Genomic DNA, 20,792 nt, shown 5'->3' on the forward strand with positions numbered 1-20,792 from the left:
TCTACTTGCCTCCGCACTGAGTCACCTAGATGGCATCCCCACACTAGTCCCATAGCAGTGCACATCCATCACTGTCCCCAAGAGTCCTGCCCTGCTAAGGTACACATCTAGACACTAACATCTTCAATATCTAGTGATCTGTGTCCACATTCCAAACTGGGCCCCTCAGTATATTTAAGACAACCCCTTGGAGATGTCTGGGCCTAGGTCTCAGAATTCTGGATCAGTAAGATTTTGATTAACTGAGTATCATGAGCTATTGACTCACCTTCTCCCATGGTAACACCTGCTGCTGAGTCCCAGATTGTCACATCCATGAAGATGTGGCTAACCAGGATAAGACAGAAGCGAAACAGCCACTGGGACTAGGAAACTGCCTCCTGTGGCTGTTCCAGCAGCTGAACTGCTTTAGCTGAGTCTGGACCCACATTTGCCCTCCACGATAGAAGCCAACGCCCCCCACCTCCTCATCCTACCTGTACAATGGAGCTGCCATGTATCACTAGCCTGTGGATTAGAAAAGGGACCCTCTGCTAGGCTGGAGCATAATTGTTCTCCTCTGAGATAGGCTCTATACCTCCCTGAACAGACTAAAGTCACTCATTTATTTTCACACTCTCCCCAACCTCCCACCTACAACTGCTACTCACTTTGGAGTTATTTCTGTAAGTACGGCGATACACCACTTTAATAGGGTATCATTTGAAATACTCATCATTGGGCAACTTTATCACTGGACAAGTACCAGGAGTATGCAATATGATGGCTACCACATCACTCGGCTGTTTGATCTTACAGGACTACAGTCCTTTGAAGACCAAAACATTGTCAGGGAGCATGAGTCTATTGACCTCAAGTTGCAAGGTTGTCTTTCACAGGGGCACAGATTATCAGTTACAAAACTACTATGGCATATCATTAGGGAACAACTAAGGAGATATAACTGACTCTTCAATAATACTGAAGTTAGGGGTACTGACACTTGTTTCCCCCAAACATAACTGCTGTAATCTGAAACTGAACTGGTAACAATCCAGTAGCATAAAAGTGTATTATAGCTAGTAGAAAAATCAAGAGGACCATGAGAGAGATCATTTTACTGGCATCTATCTGCAACTGACTAGAGAGGTTGTTGTAAGCAATGTGAAGTGGCTACCACATTGGCACCTCTCGTGAATTTAAACTCCAAACAATGGGTGCCAAATGTAGCATGAATAATAAAAACTTAGACATAGATATTGGGGTTCAAGCTGAAGATCTGAAAAGCAAAACAGCTAACCACGAGACACCTTTTACCTCTACCAAATCTTCAGGCCGAAAGGGCGAGATCCTGTCTCCATGAATCCTCAGCCTCCACACTCCAATGAGTCCCTGTCTCTTCCCCTTTATATTCCTCTCTCTGCCCAGCCATATAACTCCTGTTTCCACTTCCCTAGTGCTGGGAAAGCCTTGTGATCTCAATGCTAGGATCACCTTTGTATGAGCTGTTTCTCTTAGACAGATTCAATCTTGTGTAGCCCAGGGTGGCACTGAATTCACAGAGCTCTGTCTCAGTCTCCCAAGTCCTGAGATTAAAGGTGTGTACCGCCTGTGTGGTTAACTAGTGTGACTGCTTTGTGCTCTGATCTTCAGGAAAGCTTTATTAAACACAAAAGTAATATATCACTATATGGACAAGTCAGGAAGAAATGGTTAATAAGAGGTTAAGGATAAAATGGAGCCTATTGGAAGCCATGCTACATTTCCCTGCATCAAGTTAAAGACATCTAAAATAGTGGTTACCCCTTATTTGAGATGCTGTACCTATGTACCCAAGCCTGTCAAGTGTAGATTGGCCTGTAGATCATGTTAGTTTTCTCAACTTGATACAAGCCTCAGTCATTTGGAAAGATAAAATGATATTGAGAAAATGACTCCATCAGATGGCCCAGAGACAAGTCTATACATGGCATGTGTTGTTTATGTGAATGCGTTAGTCACACCATACATAAATAAAAAGGTTGCACTAAAAATTGAGGATGGCAAGATACCTCTGCTGAGTTGAGGCACCTACTGCAAGCCTTGAGGACCAGAGTATCTGACTTCTACACACGTACAGTGGCAGACACATGCACACACAAATCCATCAGTTTTAAAAAATGAAAGACATGATCCAGAAATTTAAAGCACAAACTCCCACCCCAACATAACATGAAAACAGTCCTTGAGGAAACAGATAAACTCGCTTTATGCTAGTCTCTCCCAAAATGACTATATAATCTTTGGCAATGCGGACTTGCCACTCTTTCCATCAAAGTGGGTGGGACAGAGGCCATGCTCCTGCCCCTGGAATCAAATACAGTATCACAGCAGGCAACCCAAGTAGAGGGAGACCTACCCCTCACCTGCCAAGTGCACTCCCCCACACTAAAGCCAATGCTAACAGCTTCTGCAACTATCAGCTGAGGTCTAACCTGCTGCCACCAACTGACAATTACTTGCGAGCCAACCCAGAAATGTCTACCTCATTAAGACATCATAAAGCAAGTGGTCCCATCTGACATTTGGTCATGAGACTACATAATGACCCCTTCCCTAATTCACAACCAGATAATTACAACTCTCAACCAGCATAATGAGGTACCTGTTATAAGACAATTTGTTGACATTTTTTTCTATAGAGCAACAGTGACCAGAAAGGACCTACCTTGAGGACATTCTCTATCAAACTGGTTTGCTTTAAACACACACACACACACACACACCATTATACAGAACACATACTGCTGTTTCTCAGCACCTGAGCCTGAAGTGGGTCACTATCACGTTAAACTCATCTAGGATGGAAAATATTCAGGGAAAATAACACCAGTAATGAATATACACTTTTTGATCCGCTATTTTCTTACATACTATTTATATGAACTGAGGCATTTCAAGTCACCTAGTGGGTGATATTAAAAGTATAGTGGAAGAATGTATGTAGATTATATGCACTAGTGTTACCTCTTTGAATTTGAGAGTTAAGATTTTGTTATATGCAAAAGGTTTTCACCCAATCCTCTAAATTTCTAAAGGACTTTAAAACTTAGTAAGGGGCTGGATGTGTCGCCCGAGCGTAGAATGTAAGCTTAACATACACCATGCCCGGAGTTCCATTCCTAGTACCTCCTTTACTGCACAACCCCCAGCACAAAACCCCTGAAGAAATAACAAAGGATATTAGATAGTTGAGTGGTGATTGTAATCAGAGTGAGCAAAGAGAGTATAGAAAAGCATGATCAAAAGATGAAAAATGTCTCCAGAAGAGTGGTATTCTCTACTAACTGGAAAGCCAATGGTTAGCAAATGAAATGTCCCATGACTAAAATGGCTTTGTTCTATCTAATATGTCCACTCGACTCCCAATTTGGTTTTAGATTTCTTTTTATCTTACTGGAACAAAAGGCAGAGTTTGACTTAGAAGAGTTGGGTAAGTTCTGAGGGTCTGTGGTTCAAAGGCAGCCTCCAGTCTACAGCCCAGCACAAAGGAAGACTTACCACATTCATCTGGTAAACACAGACCCAGTCAGCAGTCCATCCCTAGCAGAGGGCCCCAGCTGCCTTCTCATTGCCAGTGCCTTGGTCTATGCCACCAAGAGCAAGAGTTTCAGGCCAAGCTCAGTCTCAAGAGAGGTGAGTACAAGAGAGACCACAAGCACATTTTATTTAAGTTCTTTTTTATTTTCCTCCACACTGGCAAAAGTTCCGAGGGAGCTTAAAGTTTTGTAAACATTTTAACTATCCCTCTTCCCCACCCCCCCCCTTGAATTTACAAAGCAAAGGAGAATAGGAGTCTTACTTTTTAATGGTCCCCCATCTCCTTATGCTATTTGATCCAAAAACTATTTACAAGTTTGTAGCAGTCTCTGTATAGTTATTGTACACATTTAGGAGGGAGAGAGGCAAGAAGGGATAGGGAGAATGATGATCCAAAATCATAAAAATAGAAACCAAATATATCCTCCAAAACCAAACTGCTCTCAGAGCAACTCAGCCTTCTCCAGGCACTGATGATGAAAGAGTAGGTGCTTCCCCTAGGCTGCCCACCAAAGCACCTTTTGCACAGGCACAGCAGGCCCACAGCTCCCGCGAGGTATGACTGACCATCCCAGGTGATGTTCTACAGGCGTTTGGTGCAGGCAGTCAGTTTTCTACTTGACGTGAATGGGTAGGAGCAGATCTCTAGCTCCGTTCTTGCCCATGCCCTCCATCCCACTTGCATCCTCCCTGCATAGTGGTTTCCACGGATGAAGATCTTAAAGAATGGTCAGGTTTGTACATTCTCTTCTTAGAAAAGGCAAACAACTTGCCATCCCAGATCTTTACATAGAACCTTGGGGCCACGACAAAACACACATAGTGCTCTGAGGAACAGGTGAAATTCCCAACTTTTATCGGAAGCCAAAAGTTTATCCCTATCCAAGTTGAAATTACATAAATTCATACATATGGTAAAGGTGCCTCTTAAACGAGACAAATTTTCACAGAAGGGCCCAAAATAAACTGGTCCTAGTCCTTTGAAGTAAAAATATTTATGGGGGGAGGGGTTATCAGTTTTTATATGAAAAGAAAATTAGAAGTCCCTGTCCCAGGCCATAGGGTTTCCTTCGTCCAGTAAGGTTGGAGTATGTCGGGGAAGAGCACAGCTTGCTTGGAAAGTTACTATCTAATGAAGAAAACATAAATCCTTTCTCTGGAAAGATATTCAGAAAGAACAAGTAAGGGGTGTGCAACATCAAACAAGCCAGTCTACAAACCACCCCCTTAGGGCCTCTGATGCAATCCTGAAGTTAGCAATGGCCATGTAACCTCTAGGCAGAGTTCTGCTGGCTCTGGCAAAAGTGATAGTCACCATCCAGGGGAGGCATTTGCTCCTGGCCCATGTCTATTAACCATTAACTCTCTTCACGACCGCAACAGTTAAGACCTTTTGCCTGTATTGGGGGCAGGGTAGAGAGGTGGGGGAGAGAGAACAAAAACAACAACAAAAAAAAAGTGACAAGAGAAAGTAACCTGCTATTGGCAGATTCCAACACACTTCCAGGAGACAGCAGATGAAACCAATGCACAGTGAATGTGTGCTGTGCTGCCAATATCTGCCCTGCTGGGGAGCAATCCCAACTGCCACCCCCAAGACAAAAGGTCTGGTCCACTCAGATACAGTCTGAGATGCTCACCAACAGTGACTTAAAATAATCTTGGACACAGGGGGTTAGGAAAAAAAAAAGCCTGAGATGATTGGTTCTGTGATTTGTTGCAGAGTGACAAGAGAGCAAATGGTGGATGCATGTTGTGTCCAACGAGGAAAATCCATGGTCACCAGGCAGGAGGGAGGGCTGGCACAGCGGCAGGTACTCAGTAGTCATCTAGAGTCTCAATCTCACCCATGTTGAGTCGCTCTGATGACGCATTGACTGAAAACCCTACAAGAAAAAGTAAGTTTATGAGTGACTGTTCTGCCAAGTGGCTCAACATCAAGCGATGGCTGGAATTTAAGTCTCTTATGCCTTAAGATTCACACTAAACTAGGCACTGGAGGGAAGACAGAAGAAAGGAAGGCAAGCAAGTAGACCTATGCAGGATGGGGGTCTCTGATCACACTGGAATGGAATCAGCCTAGAAGTATCACTGACATGGTTCACAAACACTGCAATGCTACAAGACCTAATGCTAGTGGTGGAACTTTTCCAAGAAAATCCATAATCACAAATTGATACAAAGTTTAACGAACAGGCCTCTTGGGAGCGAATAACTCCCAGAAAGCTTTCCAGTTCCTCTGCCCTAGATGAATCCTCAACTGTTTCAGCTGCTGTGTGAAAACCTAAAGCAAACAGGCGACGCCCTCCACTCCAACAAGGTTGTTGGTATTGGGTGGCTTTTTCACACCTTCAGTTTTGTACTTCAGTGGTCAAATTTTCAAATAAGCACACATTTGAAATGTTCCAATAACAAACAAAAATGCCTTACATAATAAAATAACTTAATTAACAGACTCAAAAATAAGACTTGAAAAAAAAATAGACAAGCATGGTTTACTAACCAAGAAGGCTGTAGGAGAAGCTGCAGTCTGACAAAGCTCATACAGGAGGAGGCAAGGATGCAAAAACTCATCCACCAAGTCCCAAGCAGCAACTGTGTACACCCACTAACCCGCTAGCAAAGCTTTTTTCCTTGGAAATCTGAAAGGCTTAGTGTTTGTATTTTGAGATGAAGGTTTTATTTGGTAAGTCTAAAAACCTAAAGACCAATAGCCTATAGATCTATTAACTCTATTCTGAAGCAGGTTTATCTGATTTCATGTCACTAACAAATGAAATGAGGTAGAAACAAAGAGTTGCATGAAACAGGAGAGAGAAATGTAATTTTAAAATCAACTAATTTCGATCAAGACGGAAAGAAACCTGTGAAGAAAGATTATTTGATGTTATCATGTCCTGATTACCAGGCGAGGCTTTTTTAAAGACATGATCTACCTTAACTGATTTAAAAGCTTCCAAATATAAACTCAGGCCTTCCCAACTTCACAAACACACACAGGCTTGTTGTGTGCCATAAAAAGCCAAAGCAACAGAAAGGGGCATTTGCCTACTCGCAGCCTCCTCAGACCACCTTCTACGAGGTCTAGAACCACTCCTTTGCATTGCTTCTTTATGACATTCTCTGTAGGAATGGAAAAGGAAAAGGAAAGACTGGGAGGACACTGCAGGGTATATTTTATCACCCCCAAATGGTTTTACACTGGCCACTTGGGAACCCTTAAAATTAGTATGATCAAGCCGGGCGGTGGTGTGCGCACGCCTTTAATCCCAGCATTTGGGAGGCAGAGAGGCAGGTGGATCTTTGTGAGTTCAAGACCAGCCTGGTCTACAAGAGCTAGTTCCAGGACAGGCTCCAAAGCCACAGAGAAACCCTGTCTTGAAAAAAAAAAAAAAAAAAAATTAGTATGATCAGAGTAGAGTGAAGAACACCTGGAAGTGGAACGAGGCTGGGGCTCCTCTGTTGGTCTGCTTCAGGATGAACGTTCCCTTTCAATCTGCTCTTTTAATGCGTACTTACTTACAAATCCAGTTGAAAACCTATTTTTCTAGTATGTGCATGGAAAAAAAAAAAATTCCTGGTCTCTATCAAGGAATACACACATTGAAAAGTAATGCATAAAATGAATAAACATAGGAATTCCCAGAAGAAGAAAGAGGCTTAAAGTAGGCAGTGATTTCACATGAAAAGCTCATTTGCCCATGTGAGGCCCCCTCTGGCACTTCTCAGTCTTTGTCCTTCATTGCTAGTTTTTCTTCCTTCAGGACAATGGAACATTAAACCATTAAGACCTACCCAGCTCCCACTCCCATACTTCCCCTGAGGGAAGTCTTCTGGAGTCTATAGGAGAAGACCTAAGAGCATACTGCATAGAACAAACATGAACAGCTGGATCAAACGTGGGTCACATCTATAGAGCAACATCACATACCTGTAAGGCTAAATCCCAAGGACTTCTTAGAGCTATTTAGAGGACTGTTCACAGTCAGGGGTGGTGATGTGTACAACCCTTTAATCCCAGCACTCAGGAGGCAAAGGCAAGCAAATCTCTGTGAGTTCAAGGCCAACCTGATCTACAAGAGCTAGTTCCAGGACAGCTAAGACTGTAACACAGAAAACCCTGTCTCGAAAAACCAAAAGAAAATAAAAGAAAAAAAAACCAAAACCTGTTCACCTAGTTCTGTCAGAATTTTATACTTTTCAACCCATGTTGGACTATTAACACTCTAAAGGACTCTATGACAGTCAAGTAAATTAACTTCATATTCAAAAATAGAAAATAATTTCATTTCATCACTACGGAGGGTTGTTAGGCCAATTTAAGAAACACAGCAACTTAAATTCATTATTTATGAAATACCATTCCTATCAGTCTTTTAAACCTAATTTAGGAGCCTGCCGTTCTAGGAAGCTGTTGTGTGTGAGGACAACAGTCCTCATTACGGCCAGGGAGGTAATCTACCACATAAGAGTAGAGAAAGCCCTGAGCCCTAGTCACGAGCTAGGAGAATTGGGTTGTCCTAGCAGTGCAGTTACCCAGTACCCATATAAGTAGATGTAACAAGCACTGCTTCTTAAATATCCGCTTCCAGCATGAATCAGCAGCAGAACTTCTGAACTACTACTGTTGTCCATTATCATTATTTTTGTATGAAATGCTAAGCAACACTTTAAAATTTGAAGGACCATAAAACTATTAGTTTGCTTGTCCCAGCACATGAGGCACACCTCCTACATCTACATGCCCAGGAACTACTGGCTACTTCTCTTAAGGCCAATAAGTAAAATGAATCCTTACATGAAAGACTGTAGCAATTTATCTGGTTGCCTAGCATCACCCGAACCTTCCTCTCACCCAGGCTGAAGACTCCAGCTTATCCTACCTAATAAACTAGGATCCTGCTCGAACCATTCTTCTGTTTTTCTTCTTCTCTTGCCACTTTGCACAGCCTCAAAAACTGGATTGGTTGGTTGTTGCTTGATTGGTCTGAAATACCGAATGGAGTGGTACTATGGTTCATGCCCCAAACAGAGTCCTGTGAAACAAAACAGCATACTACAATTATACAGTGCATATGGACTGCTCTAAGAAATGGGTGGCTTGCTTTTGCCATATCAAGTGCTGAGCTCTGTAAAGAAAAAATCCTGGTGAGGACAGACCACAGGGCAAAAGTAATTATCACATCATTCTGCAGGCCTTAGTTCATCCCCAGAACCCAGGGAAAGGAGAGAAACAACTTCAAAAAGTATTTACTCTCTTATCCGCTGGGAAGTGCTAATAAAAGGTAGATAAAGAGGGTCTGAGTCAGGGAACCTCCAAAGAGCAGGCCAAAGGCAGCAACTTCCACAGAGCAGTCTTGAGCCAGTGACCTAGCTGCAATAGGACCCAGGCAATGACCTCCACAGGAGCAGGTACAAGGGATTCCACCACTGAGGGTAGCAGGTCGGGGAAAAAGCCCCAGAGCACTAAGTGGTGTTCCTCCAGGGTGACTGGAACCATGGCCTCTGACTATACCACAAGTTAGCAACCATCTAAGCCTTGGGTCCACTGGCACCTGGAGACCTGATCACCAGGAGACAACAAGCCCCCAACTACACTAATCAGATGGAAATTAAGGGTAGGTAGACAAGGTAAGAACACATTCCAACACACAAATGAAGGACAACATTTGACACCAATAAAACACTAGTGGCCCTACAACAGCAAGACTTGAAAAACCAAGTACAGATGAAGTCAGAAAGGAAAATGAACATAATAAAATAACTTCCGGAGAATGTTTGAGGCCCCTTTTCCTTCCTCTAAAGATGGAAATGAAAAACTTCCCTCAAAGAAGAAATGGAGGAGGGGAAAACGGAAAGACAAACAAAAATTGGAAGAAAATCAACAAATCCCTTAAAGAAAACCAAGAAAAAGCATTCAAAACAAATTGAAAGGAAACTATTCAAGGACTTGAAAACCAAAATAGAGACAATAAAGAAAACAACAAACTGAGGGAATTATTAGAAATGGAAATTATGAGAAAACAATCAGGAACCACAAATGCAAGCATTAACAGCAGAATACAAGAGACGGAAGAGAAAATCTCAAGCGCTGAAGATACAATAGAGGAAATAGACTAAACAGTCAAGGAAAACAATAAAACTAATAAAAGCTTAACACAAAATATATCCAGGAAATATGGGACACCATTAAAAGACCAAACCTAAGAATAATAGGGATACAAAAAGGAGAAGTCCAACTCAAAAGCACAGAAAATATATTCAACAAAATCATAGAAGAAAACTTCCCCAACCTAAAGAAAGATATGCCTATGAAGATACAAGAAACTTACAGAACACCAAAAAGACTGGATCAAAAAAAAAAGTTCCCTTGCCACATAATAATCAAAACACTAAGCGTTCAGAATAAAGAAAGAGTATTAAGAGCTGCAAAGGGAAAAGGCCAAGTAACATCTAAAGGCAGACCTATCAGAATTACATCTGACTTCTCAAAGGAAACAATGAAAGCCAGAGGCCCTGGTCAAGCATTATGCAGACATTAAGAGACCACGGAATCCAGCCCAGACTACTATGCTCAGCAAAACTTTCAATCACCATAGATGGACAAAACAAGATATTCAAGACAGAACCAGATTTAACCAATACCTAAAACCCAGCCCTACACAAAATACTAGAAGGAAAACTCTAACCCAAGGAAGTTGGCTACATCCACAAAAACATAGACAATAGATGATCTCATAGCAGCAAATCCCAAAGAAGGGAACAACCACACATAATAACATTACTGACAACGAAAACTAAAATAACAGGAGCTAGCAATCACTGGTCATTACTATTCCTTAATATAAATGAACTCAACTCACCTATAAAAAGACACAGATTGGATATGAAAACAGAATCCATCCTTCTGCTGCATACAAGAAACACACCTCAACCTCAAAGACAGACTTTGCCTCAGAGTAAAGGGTTGAGAAAAAATTTTCCAATCAAATGGACCTAAGAAACAAGTGGATGTAGCTATCCTAATATTCTTCAAACTAAAATGAATCAAAAGAGACAAAGAAGGACAGACATTTCATATTAGTCACAGGAAAAAAATCCATCAAGATGGGAAATCTCAATACAGAACATCTATGCCCCCAAATACAAGGGCACCCTTATATGTCAAAGAAAACACTATTCCTAAGCTTAAATCATACATTATGCCCCCACACACTAATAGTGGGAGACTTCAACACCCGACTCTCACCACTGGACAGGTCAGTCATGACAGAAAATTATCAGAGAAATAAAGGAAACTCACAGATGTTATAACTCAAATGGACATCTATAGAACATTCCATCCAAAACATAAAAAGAATATACCTTTCTCGGCACCTCATGGAACCTTCTCAAAAACTGAACACACTATAGAACAAAGCAACTTCCACAGATAAAAGAAAAAAAAATGGAATAACCCCCATATTTCTTATCAGATCACCATGGTTTTTAAACTAGAACCAACAGCAATATTAAATTACCAGAACGCCCCACAAACCACATGGAATTAAACAATGTTCACTGAATCATCAATGGGTCAAGGAAGAAATAAGGGGAAGAAATTAAAGACTTCCTAAAGATTCAATGAAAATGCTGCACAAACATACCTAAATTATTGGAACACAATGAAAGCAGGGTGTTAGAGGAAAATTCATAGCACCTAAATGCCTACATAAGAAGCTGGAAAAATCCCACACTAGTGAGTTAACAGAACACCTGAAAGCTCTTTGACAAAAAGCAGCAAACTCACTCAGAAGGACTAGTAGGCAGGAAATAATCAACTTGAGAGTTGAAATCAACAAAATAGAAACAAAGAAACCTATACAAAGAATCAATGAGACAGAGTTGGTTCTTTCGAGGAAAAAAAAAAAAAAACCAACCAAATAGACAAACCTTTATCCAACGAACCAAAAGGCAGAGAGAGGAATATCCAAATTTACAAAATCAAGAATAAAAGAGGGGCATAACAACATACATGGAGGAAACCCAGAAAATCACTGGTCCTATTTGAAAACCTATACTCCACAAAATGGAATGGAAAATTGAAGAAAGGAAATGGACATTATCTGGATAAGTATCAGCTTACCAAAAATTAAATAAAGACCGATGCTAAACAAATAAAAAAATAGACCTATAAACTGCTTAGAAAGAAATGGAAACAGTCATCAAAAGTCATCCAACCAAAAAAAAAAAGTCCAGGGACAGCCAGATTGTTTTTAGCACAGAAAACTACCAAGATTTTCAGAAGATAACTAATACCAATATCCTCAAATTGTTCTATACAACAGAAACAGAAGGGACACAATGCCACCTCTTTTTATGAGGACTACAATTACCCTGCTGATACCAAATCACACAAAGATATTACTAAGAAAGAGAATTACAGACCATCTCACTCATGAAACGATTGATGCACAAATACTCAATAAAATACTGGCAAATTGAATCCAAGAACCACATCAGAACCATCATCCGCCGCCAGATCAAGTGGGCTTCTTCCCAGAGATGCAGTGGATGGCAACATCTGTCAAAGCAATCTACCATATAAACAAACTGAAGAAAAACAAACAAAAAACCCCAGAACACATAACCATCTAATTAGATGCTAAAAAAGTCTTTGACAAAATACAACTTCCCTTCATGATAAAGGTCTTGGAGAGAGCAGGGATACAACATAATAAAGGCTATATACAGCAAGCCAACAACCAACATCAAACTAAATGGAGAGAAACTCAAAGCGATCCCACTAAAATCAGGAACAAGATAAGGTTGTCCACTCTCTCCATTATCTATTCAATATAGTTCTTGAGGTTCTAGCTAGAGCAATTAAGACAACAAAAGGAGATCAAGAAGATACAAATTGGAAAAGTCAAACTCTTACTATTTGCTGATGATATAATAATTTATATAAGCGACCCCAAAAGTTCTACTAAGAAACTTCTACAACTCATAAACACCTTCAGTAATGTAGCAGGCTACAAGATTAACTTTACAAAAAATCTGTAGCTCTCCTTTACATAGGTATGTGGGTTGAGAAAGAAATCAAAGAAACATCACCTTTCACAATAGCCACAAGTAGCATAAAATATCTCAGAGTAACTCTAACCAAACAAGTGGAAGACCTGTATGACAAGAACTTTAAATCTTTGAAGAAAGAAATTGAAGACACCAGAAAATGGAAAGATTTCCCATGCTCTTGGGTAGGTAGAATTAACATAATAAAAATCTGACCAAAAACAATCTACAGATTCAATGCAATGCCCAGCAAATCCTTCACAGACCTCAAAAGAACAGTACTCCACTTCATACGGAAAAGCAAAAAACCCAGGATAACCACATGAGTCTGATTCCTGGCAGTCACATCAGGCAGCTTACAACTGCCTATAACTCCCGTCTCAGTGGTATCTCATGCTTGCTTTGAAATGCATTGATGTGTGCACATACTCACTGACACACAAGTACACATAATTTAAAGTTATTTAAAAAATAAATCTTAAGAAAAAAAAAAGCCTACACCGGTACTGGCAATATAGAAACAGAGAGAGGGCCATTGAACTACTGTTAAGTTCTCATTTACAAAAGTCCACTTGATGCCTGGCATCTCTACAAAGTTCCTCCTGGAACTTCGGCTTTCCCTCCACCTATACCAGAATGGCTGTCCTAAATTTTCTAGCAGATACAGTGTCTGTGTCATCCATTAAGAAAAGGAATACACAACATCTGACTTCAACAAGCCTCAACACTATGACAATACATGCAACTGACTGATTCACAGCAGAAAGTATCTTTGTTCTCTAGTACAGAAGTCAGAAGACAAGCTGAGATCCAGCTGGCATCAAAGGTTGAAGTCATACACGTTATTCACATTGGCAATCCCAGAAGGGATTTATTACCAAAATATTGCCCCCATATTTCTGCCAACTGGTTAGAGTACAAAATAGTACACTAATCCTTTGTTTTTTAACTGTTGTCTTTATTAGAGAAACTTCTTTTAGAAGCCAGCTCAAAGATCAGGTGGTAGCAATGAAGGGAGAAGTGGAAGCATCGTGGAAGAACATGCCTAGGGTCCGTGAGCACATACGATATGGGGGCATTTCCTTGCTGTTTTTAGCCCATAGAGGAGACCATCCATTTTTCCTGCACCACTTCACACCATGTGCTCCTGCAATGCACTGACACATCTGTTCTACTATGCTGTGGTATAGACACCGGCCATTTCCTCTTAATTTATCTGTCTGCTCTATACAATTTGATCTCAAATGCTTTGTGCTACAATGTATCTTCTACATCTCCAGAAGTGATCTATAATAGTTATCATCTCTAGTAGAATATGAGTGTTTTTATGCCTCTTTATGGACCCTGCCAACCTGTCTTTCAGAAAATGTAAACTATCAACCCTCAAAGACCTCACTTCTGTAAATTTCAATGAATTGTTGTTTGCTTTATTTATTTATTTGTTTGTTTGTTTGTTTAGGTAAATGGTCATTCTGGACACACATATGCTCAGATAGGCAAAAAGAATCTTTAGCAACCAAGAGATACATTTTCCGCTAAAGAGGGACAAGGGATTATCCACCTTCCTAATTCCTACAGTTCACACCCTGTAGGCAGGTGTTTTTTTTTTTTTTCCAGTTAGTCATCTAGAACAATGTTTTCACATCTTTTTCTTCTTGTGAGTGATTTCACGGTTACGACCTCTGAGTCTAGCACTTAGGTGCCATCAGATAGATGCTCCTGAGCACAGGAAAACTGTACAACATCTTAGGAAGAAGATGTGCAGGTGAGTTTTGTACTAGTGACAATGACAGCTGCACTGGAGGGGATCAATGTTAATGAATCAACATATAAAGAATGCCTCTAAACAAAATCTTTTTTTTTTTTCTTTTTTGAGACAGGGTTTCTCTGTAGCTTTGGAGCCTGTCCTGGAGCTAGCTCTTGTAGACCAGGCAGGTCTCGAACTCACAGAGATCCGCCTGCCTCTGCCTTCCGAGTGCTGGGATTAAAGGCGTGCGCCACCGCCGCCCGGCTTCTAAACAAAATCTTAAGACAAAATTACGTACTGATTAGATACTGTAAACGAGAGGCTCAGAGAACTCAACCGGATATAATCCATAGAGGTGACGACTATACTGTAAGTTTTCTAGTCACTCAAACTATAGAGCAGTGGCTCTCGACCCCTTGGAGGGGATGTCAAATGACTCTTTCACAGGAGCCACATGTCAGATATTTTACATTCCATTCATAACATAAGCAAAATTACAGTTGTGAAGTAGTAACAAAAAATAATTTTATGGTTGGGGGGGTCACCACAACCTGAGAAACTGTAATAAAGGGTTGCAGAATACTGTTATAGAACAGAGCTGCAATGAGAAACAGAAGGCAACTGAATCTTCACACCCCCATCAACAGCATGTGAAATACCTGTCATGCCACATATGCAGTAACATTGCAAGACACAGGAGATGCCAAATTTTCAAAATATATCAAATTTATGGGTCATGTTGAGATCTGCAGTCTGAATAAAACATATACATGAATCAGGAAAACAGCCTAAGGTACCCTGAATACACTTTCTGCTATTTGCTATTGGGACATTTACAGACATTTACTTTGAAAAGACGAAGGCCACACAAATTTTGAAAAGTTTTGGTCACTGAATGAATGCATAAAAATAAAACATTCCATTTAATTCCTCTGGCTACTCAACATTCACAGGCGTTCCTGTTCACATGTACTGCACACACTGTTTCGCTTTATACCTGCTGCTGCTGCTGCTGTTGCTGCTGTTGCTGCTGCTGCTGTTGCTGCTGACGCTGTTGGTTGGCTTTCTGTTTGGCACGGCGCTCAAGGAACTGCTTGGCAAACTCCTTGGCCTCAGAAGTATCTCCTAAATAGGCCCTGATATAGTCGTGGACTTCATAAGGAGATTCAACTTCTTTCAAGAAAGAAACAAATGTGGGAACTGCAATACAAGAGGGGAGAGGATGTAAGACAGTAACAATGAAATAAAAACATATACAAAGAACAAGCACCAAGTTTTAATATATCAGCACACCAACACAGGCAATAAAAGGAAAGTGAAAGCTATGCAGCTTCTGTGGTAGATACTTGCACCTGACTAATACAGATGAAAGAGCCTCATCACAGTGCTGAAATTACCCAAAACAGTGTTAAACAAAGACACATTGACACATGCCCAACGTCACTAATTTATGTCAGTGGAAACTAGATGTTACAATGACTGACAGTTATTTGCCTAAGACTAAAGTAATTTGGAAAATTCATTCCTTTTATCCTTTAATTCAATTTATTAAGTGCTATGATGGACACCAGTTATACCATGGCAGTTATTGGAACTTGTATCTTCTGGAACTTGTAATTAATTAGGGTATTATGTGTTTTAGAGAGCGCCTAGTGGAAAATGCAAATTGTGTGGTTTCAGGAAAAAAAAAAAAAAAAAGCACAAACACCAGAGTTAGACAGGCATGGGTTTTAAAATTCAATTCTGAAGTTTGCTGGCTGTGTGACCTGATGAGTTACTTAACCATTCTGAGCCTCTGTTTCCTAATTTATAAAATGGGGATAATATCACCTACCTTGTAAAGGTATCTTCAAATTTTACTGCAAAAAAGAAATAACTGGGATAACACTATGTTAGCCCAGCTAGTGCCTAGCACATGGTAGGTACTTAATGGATGGCAGCCATCACTACTATGAAAATCTGTTTCCTCTGAAGGCCTTCAGACTCTTAGCTAATGTTATAATGCTGCAAGGGAGCCTGTTAATTCTTGACTGTTAAGTGTTACAGTGTTAAACTGACTTTAGGCCAGTTATCACCTTGGACTATCAGCTAAGACAATTCCTTCTACAGTATGATCAACAGTCACTGTTGGAAATTCACTTTCATCTAAGGAGCTAGCTCTCGGTCAATGGCTTGTTACAATCATGCTTTTCTTGAAATGGTGCTGAAACCTTTATTTCTGCACAGTTGCAGCCCATACAAAGCAAGTACTCTATCATAATTTCCATAACCTCCCAAAGCAGGAAGGAAAATGTCATATGGCTTTGGTACTCTACTGGCCTAGTAGACTTTGGTCCTGACTATGACATTTAACTTTCTCTTAGACATGATAATTCAGCTGGGAAATGTTTCCCATGAAAAGGGTAATGGGAAACTACGACTTCCTTTGTCCTGTACATCCTTAAGGCAGCCTGAGCTAGCATTTAATTTTTAGAACTGCTCATAATCTATTTAAGCATAGTTTTGCAAGACTTTTTTCATAAGTAATATTACGGGAGTCAATTTTTTTTTAATGGAAGGACTTGGCCCCGGGGACTTCATGGCTTACTGTTCCAACCTGTAACCTCTTTTAGGTCCTGCTCTGTCAATCCACATGCTGGGATTCCCTCCCCAATTCTTACCATCCAAGTTATTTGCCGTATTAAGGGCATGAAGCATCTGTTCACACCACTGGGTAAATCCATCTTGGGCTTTATTTACTCCCTGAAAGAGCTTCAGCAACTTTTCTTCTTCTTCTACTTTCTTATTCTGCCGGTTAGACACACCTACAGATTTACTAAAGCAAAACAATAGGGCGATATTATATTCCCAGAAACTGTTACTATGTGATTATACTACAATACCATAAATACTGTGGAGGTAACACTGGATAGCTGTCCAGTAAGCCAATTCTTAGTTCTATACAAAAAAAAATATTCAAATATTTTGATTGGACACTTCCTTAGTAACTATCCTCAGCTAATAATCTAGTCTGTAAGACTACTATTTTGAAAAAATAATGAAATTCTTCCTACATGTTTTTTTAAGTAAGTTGTTCAATTTACTAAGCCTCAGTTTCCTCATATGCAAAATGGTGCCAACACCTCTTTGGATTATAATAAAGAATGAAGACAATCTCACAAAGGTCTGGAGCATAACAGTGCCTGGCAAAGCAGCTCAATAAACTAGTATGTTTACTTTCTTTAGGTCTTCAATCAGAAAGAATCTGACAATACTACCATTTATTAAGTACTTACTATACGCCAGGCACTTTACTATTTCACGTGTATTTCGTTACTCCTCACAACTATACTCATAAAGTTATTATCTTCATTTTACCGATGAGGGAACTGAGGCCCAAAAGAGGTTCTCTCTTGCCCAAGGTCACACAGCTAATAAGTGGAAGTGCTGGGATCTGAGTTCATGAATATAACAACAAACCCATGCTCATTCAACAACACTAGCTACTAAGGAAAGAAAGATGAAATAGAATTTGTTAATAGCAATTTTAAGGCCATTATAGAAGCTTCTTCGGAATGTCCATTCTAGTATAAATATAGTTGAAAAATACAAATTAACAAAAATTTCTTAGTTACCTAGAGAAAACACTGGAGAAATATTAACATAAAAATATTGTTATTATTATTATCAGCTGTCATCATGTAGGAGAAAGGGGTTACATGCTCAGCAGTAGAATAAGCCCAAGGAACAATCAAGTGTGTTTCACTGGGTAGAGAGCAATGACCACAATTATGACTTACATGCTGTAAATGAAACTGTAAATAAACACTATATCTAACATCCCTTCCACTGCCCTCAACTCCCACCAATCAAGGTACACAGGTATAATCATTACGAGCCCTACCTGAGACTGGCGTTGTTTTTATTTTATTTGTTGAATTTCTAGGTCCCCCCTCTTTGGACTGCATCATCCCAAAATCCCATGTTGGAGTTTTTAGTGTCTGCATTACTCCAGATACTACTGACTAGATCAGACGCCCACTGGTAGGAGGACCTGTGTTTATGGAGCCCCATACAGAATTCCCACTGCTGGGTGTGCAGGTTGGAATGCTGTTAAAAAAAAGAGGAGAGAGAGAGAAAAAAAGAAAGAAAGAATTTAGTCACACCATTTAAAAAGTTTGAAAAGCTTGACAAGATAAGCAAAAAGCAGTGCCCAGGACTGCACTCATACAGGAAACCACTGTGCTGTGCCGGGCTCTGTTTGTTTGCTGGTGCTGCTGTTTGCGCTGTTGCTGCTGTGCTGCTGCTGCTGCATTTGCCTGGCCTCTTCCTGCTGGATCTCCAGAAGAGACTTGGTGGTACCTGCAGGTTTGCTGACATTCCCCCAACCTGAGAGTTTCTGCTGCTGCTGCTGCTGTTGCTGCTGCTGGAGAGCCTTCATCAATTCCCTCTGCTGACGCCTTTGCTGTTGGATAAGGACAGCAAACTCAAGATTGGTTTTTACATCAGTTACAAGCAACAGGACACTACAGAATACTAATATACAAACAGCTAAACAAAACCAAATGGGACTAATTATTTTGGGTAAATTAAGATGAAAATACAAGTAGCACTGAGAGGGAAACCAGGAGATCAAACACAGAATTACTTTTTTAAAAAAATATTTATTTATAATGTATACGATATTCTGTCTGCATGTATGCCTACAGGCCAGAAGAGGGCAGCAGACATCATTACAGATGTGAGCCACCTCGTGGTTGCTGGGAATTGAACTCGGGACCTTTGGAAGAGCAGGCAGTGCTCTTAACCACTGAGCCATCTCTTCCAGCCGCAGAATTACTTCCTACAAATGATGAAGTCTTTTTGGTTAAGCACAGAAATGAAGCAAATGTTTAATTCCCAAAGTCCCACCACAATCAAAGAATAAATTTTTGTTGGTTTATTTGTGTGTGACTTTGAGATGGGGTTTCACTATACAGAGTCCAACGAGGTCCACAGCTTCCCAAGACAGACTGCAGGTATTCACATATGCTCAGCTGCATGTACTTCTTCAAAAGTGTAAACCAGTAAAGGACAACAAAGGCAGAAAAGATTTTTAAATACAGAAAGTAAGACTAGGGAAGATAGCTAAGTCGGTGAAAGTGCTTGCTCTGCAAGCTTGAGGAACCTGAGCTTGGTCCCTGAATAACCTGTGAGAAAATTATGCTGGCAGACCACCTATAATGTCAGTACTGCAGAGGCAGAGTATCGGCGGAACCCTGGGTGTCACTGGCCAATCAGTGCAGCCTACTTGGTAAGTTTGCAGGATGTGAGATATTCTGTCTTCAAAAAACAAAATGAAAACTAAAAAAGGAAACAAAGAACCTGATGTCCTTTGATCTTTCCTTGCACATATAAAAACAACTACTTAGCTACAAGAAATAAAGCTGGAAAGCAGATTATTACCAGAGCAGCACAACTGAAAAGCTAAATGAAGAAAGCTGATAAATAGGCACATTTAGACAGAAAGCTCAGGGACTGCAGGTGCTTACATGGTATCTCAGAAAGGCTGGCTACAAATACAAGCAGTAAGACCCAAACTGCCTCCTTTGCCTGTTAAGTTGAGCAACAGTCTCACCCAAGCAGAAAACAAGTTTTCCATTTGGAAAGGCCAACACAGATTAAAAGACTATTCTATTGTAAACTGAGTCAGTAGTTATACTGAGTGAACACCAATAGGTGGAGGCACTCCCCACAACACAAAACGCAAGAGAATGACCACTAGCACCAATGTGACATGTATAGCAGAAACCTTTGATGGACTTGAGAGCCTTAACAAATTGCTAGACATTTAGCATATGCTTCTGAGATAAAAGGCAAGCACCAAAATAAATGCATAAAATTCAATAAAAACAAACAAGAGAAAATAGGATACTTTTTTCCCCCCAGTTTTGAGACAAGGTTTCTCTGTGCCGCCTTGACTGTCCTGGAACTCACTCTGTAGACCAAGCAGGCCTCAAACTCACAAGAGATCCGCCTGCCTCTACCTCTTGAGTGCTGAGATTAAAGGCGTGAGCCACCACTGCTTGAGGAACTGTCTTTTAAAAAATTAACATGTGTGAATATTTTTCCTACATGTATGTATGTACACCATGTTTGTACACTGCAGCAGGGCCTGAGGGTACTGGGATACCCTGGAACTGAATTACAGATGGTTATGAGCTTCCATGTCGATGCTAGGAATTGAACCTGGGGCCTCTGCAAGAGCAGCAATCACTCTTAACTGTGTGAGACCATCTCTCTAGGTATGAATTATTTGCTTTTTTTTAAAGCTATCAAGCAAATAATATCCTTGGACAGCAGTTCTTAACCTGTGGGTCTTAACTGCTGGGGGGGGGGGGTCAAACGACTTTTTTTTTAGACAGGGATTGCATATCAGATAGCCTGCATATCAGATATTTATATCACAATCCAT

At 40.4% G+C, this 20,792-nt stretch overlaps 1 protein-coding gene across 1 annotated transcript in view; it reads right to left on the reverse strand.

The window, feature by feature from the left end:
* Positions 1-3,681: 3,681 nt before the first annotated feature.
* Positions 3,682-20,792, reverse strand: part of Gigyf2 (GRB10 interacting GYF protein 2) — a 138,606-nt gene continuing 121,495 nt past the window's right edge. The window contains 11 exon segments of the mRNA XM_038338585.1: positions 3,682-5,444; positions 8,442-8,514; positions 8,516-8,563; positions 8,565-8,594; positions 15,357-15,559; positions 17,020-17,174; positions 18,243-18,384; positions 18,387-18,429; positions 18,431-18,448; positions 18,580-18,638; positions 18,641-18,803. Of these exon segments, the coding sequence (XP_038194513.1) occupies positions 5,377-5,444; positions 8,442-8,514; positions 8,516-8,563; positions 8,565-8,594; positions 15,357-15,559; positions 17,020-17,174; positions 18,243-18,384; positions 18,387-18,429; positions 18,431-18,448; positions 18,580-18,638; positions 18,641-18,803 (1,002 nt within the window). The 3' untranslated portion in view covers positions 3,682-5,376.

Source organism: Arvicola amphibius, chromosome 8 (assembly GCF_903992535.2).
Source record: "Arvicola amphibius chromosome 8, mArvAmp1.2, whole genome shotgun sequence".
In the NCBI taxonomy this organism is placed as follows: Eukaryota; Metazoa; Chordata; class Mammalia; order Rodentia; family Cricetidae; genus Arvicola; species Arvicola amphibius.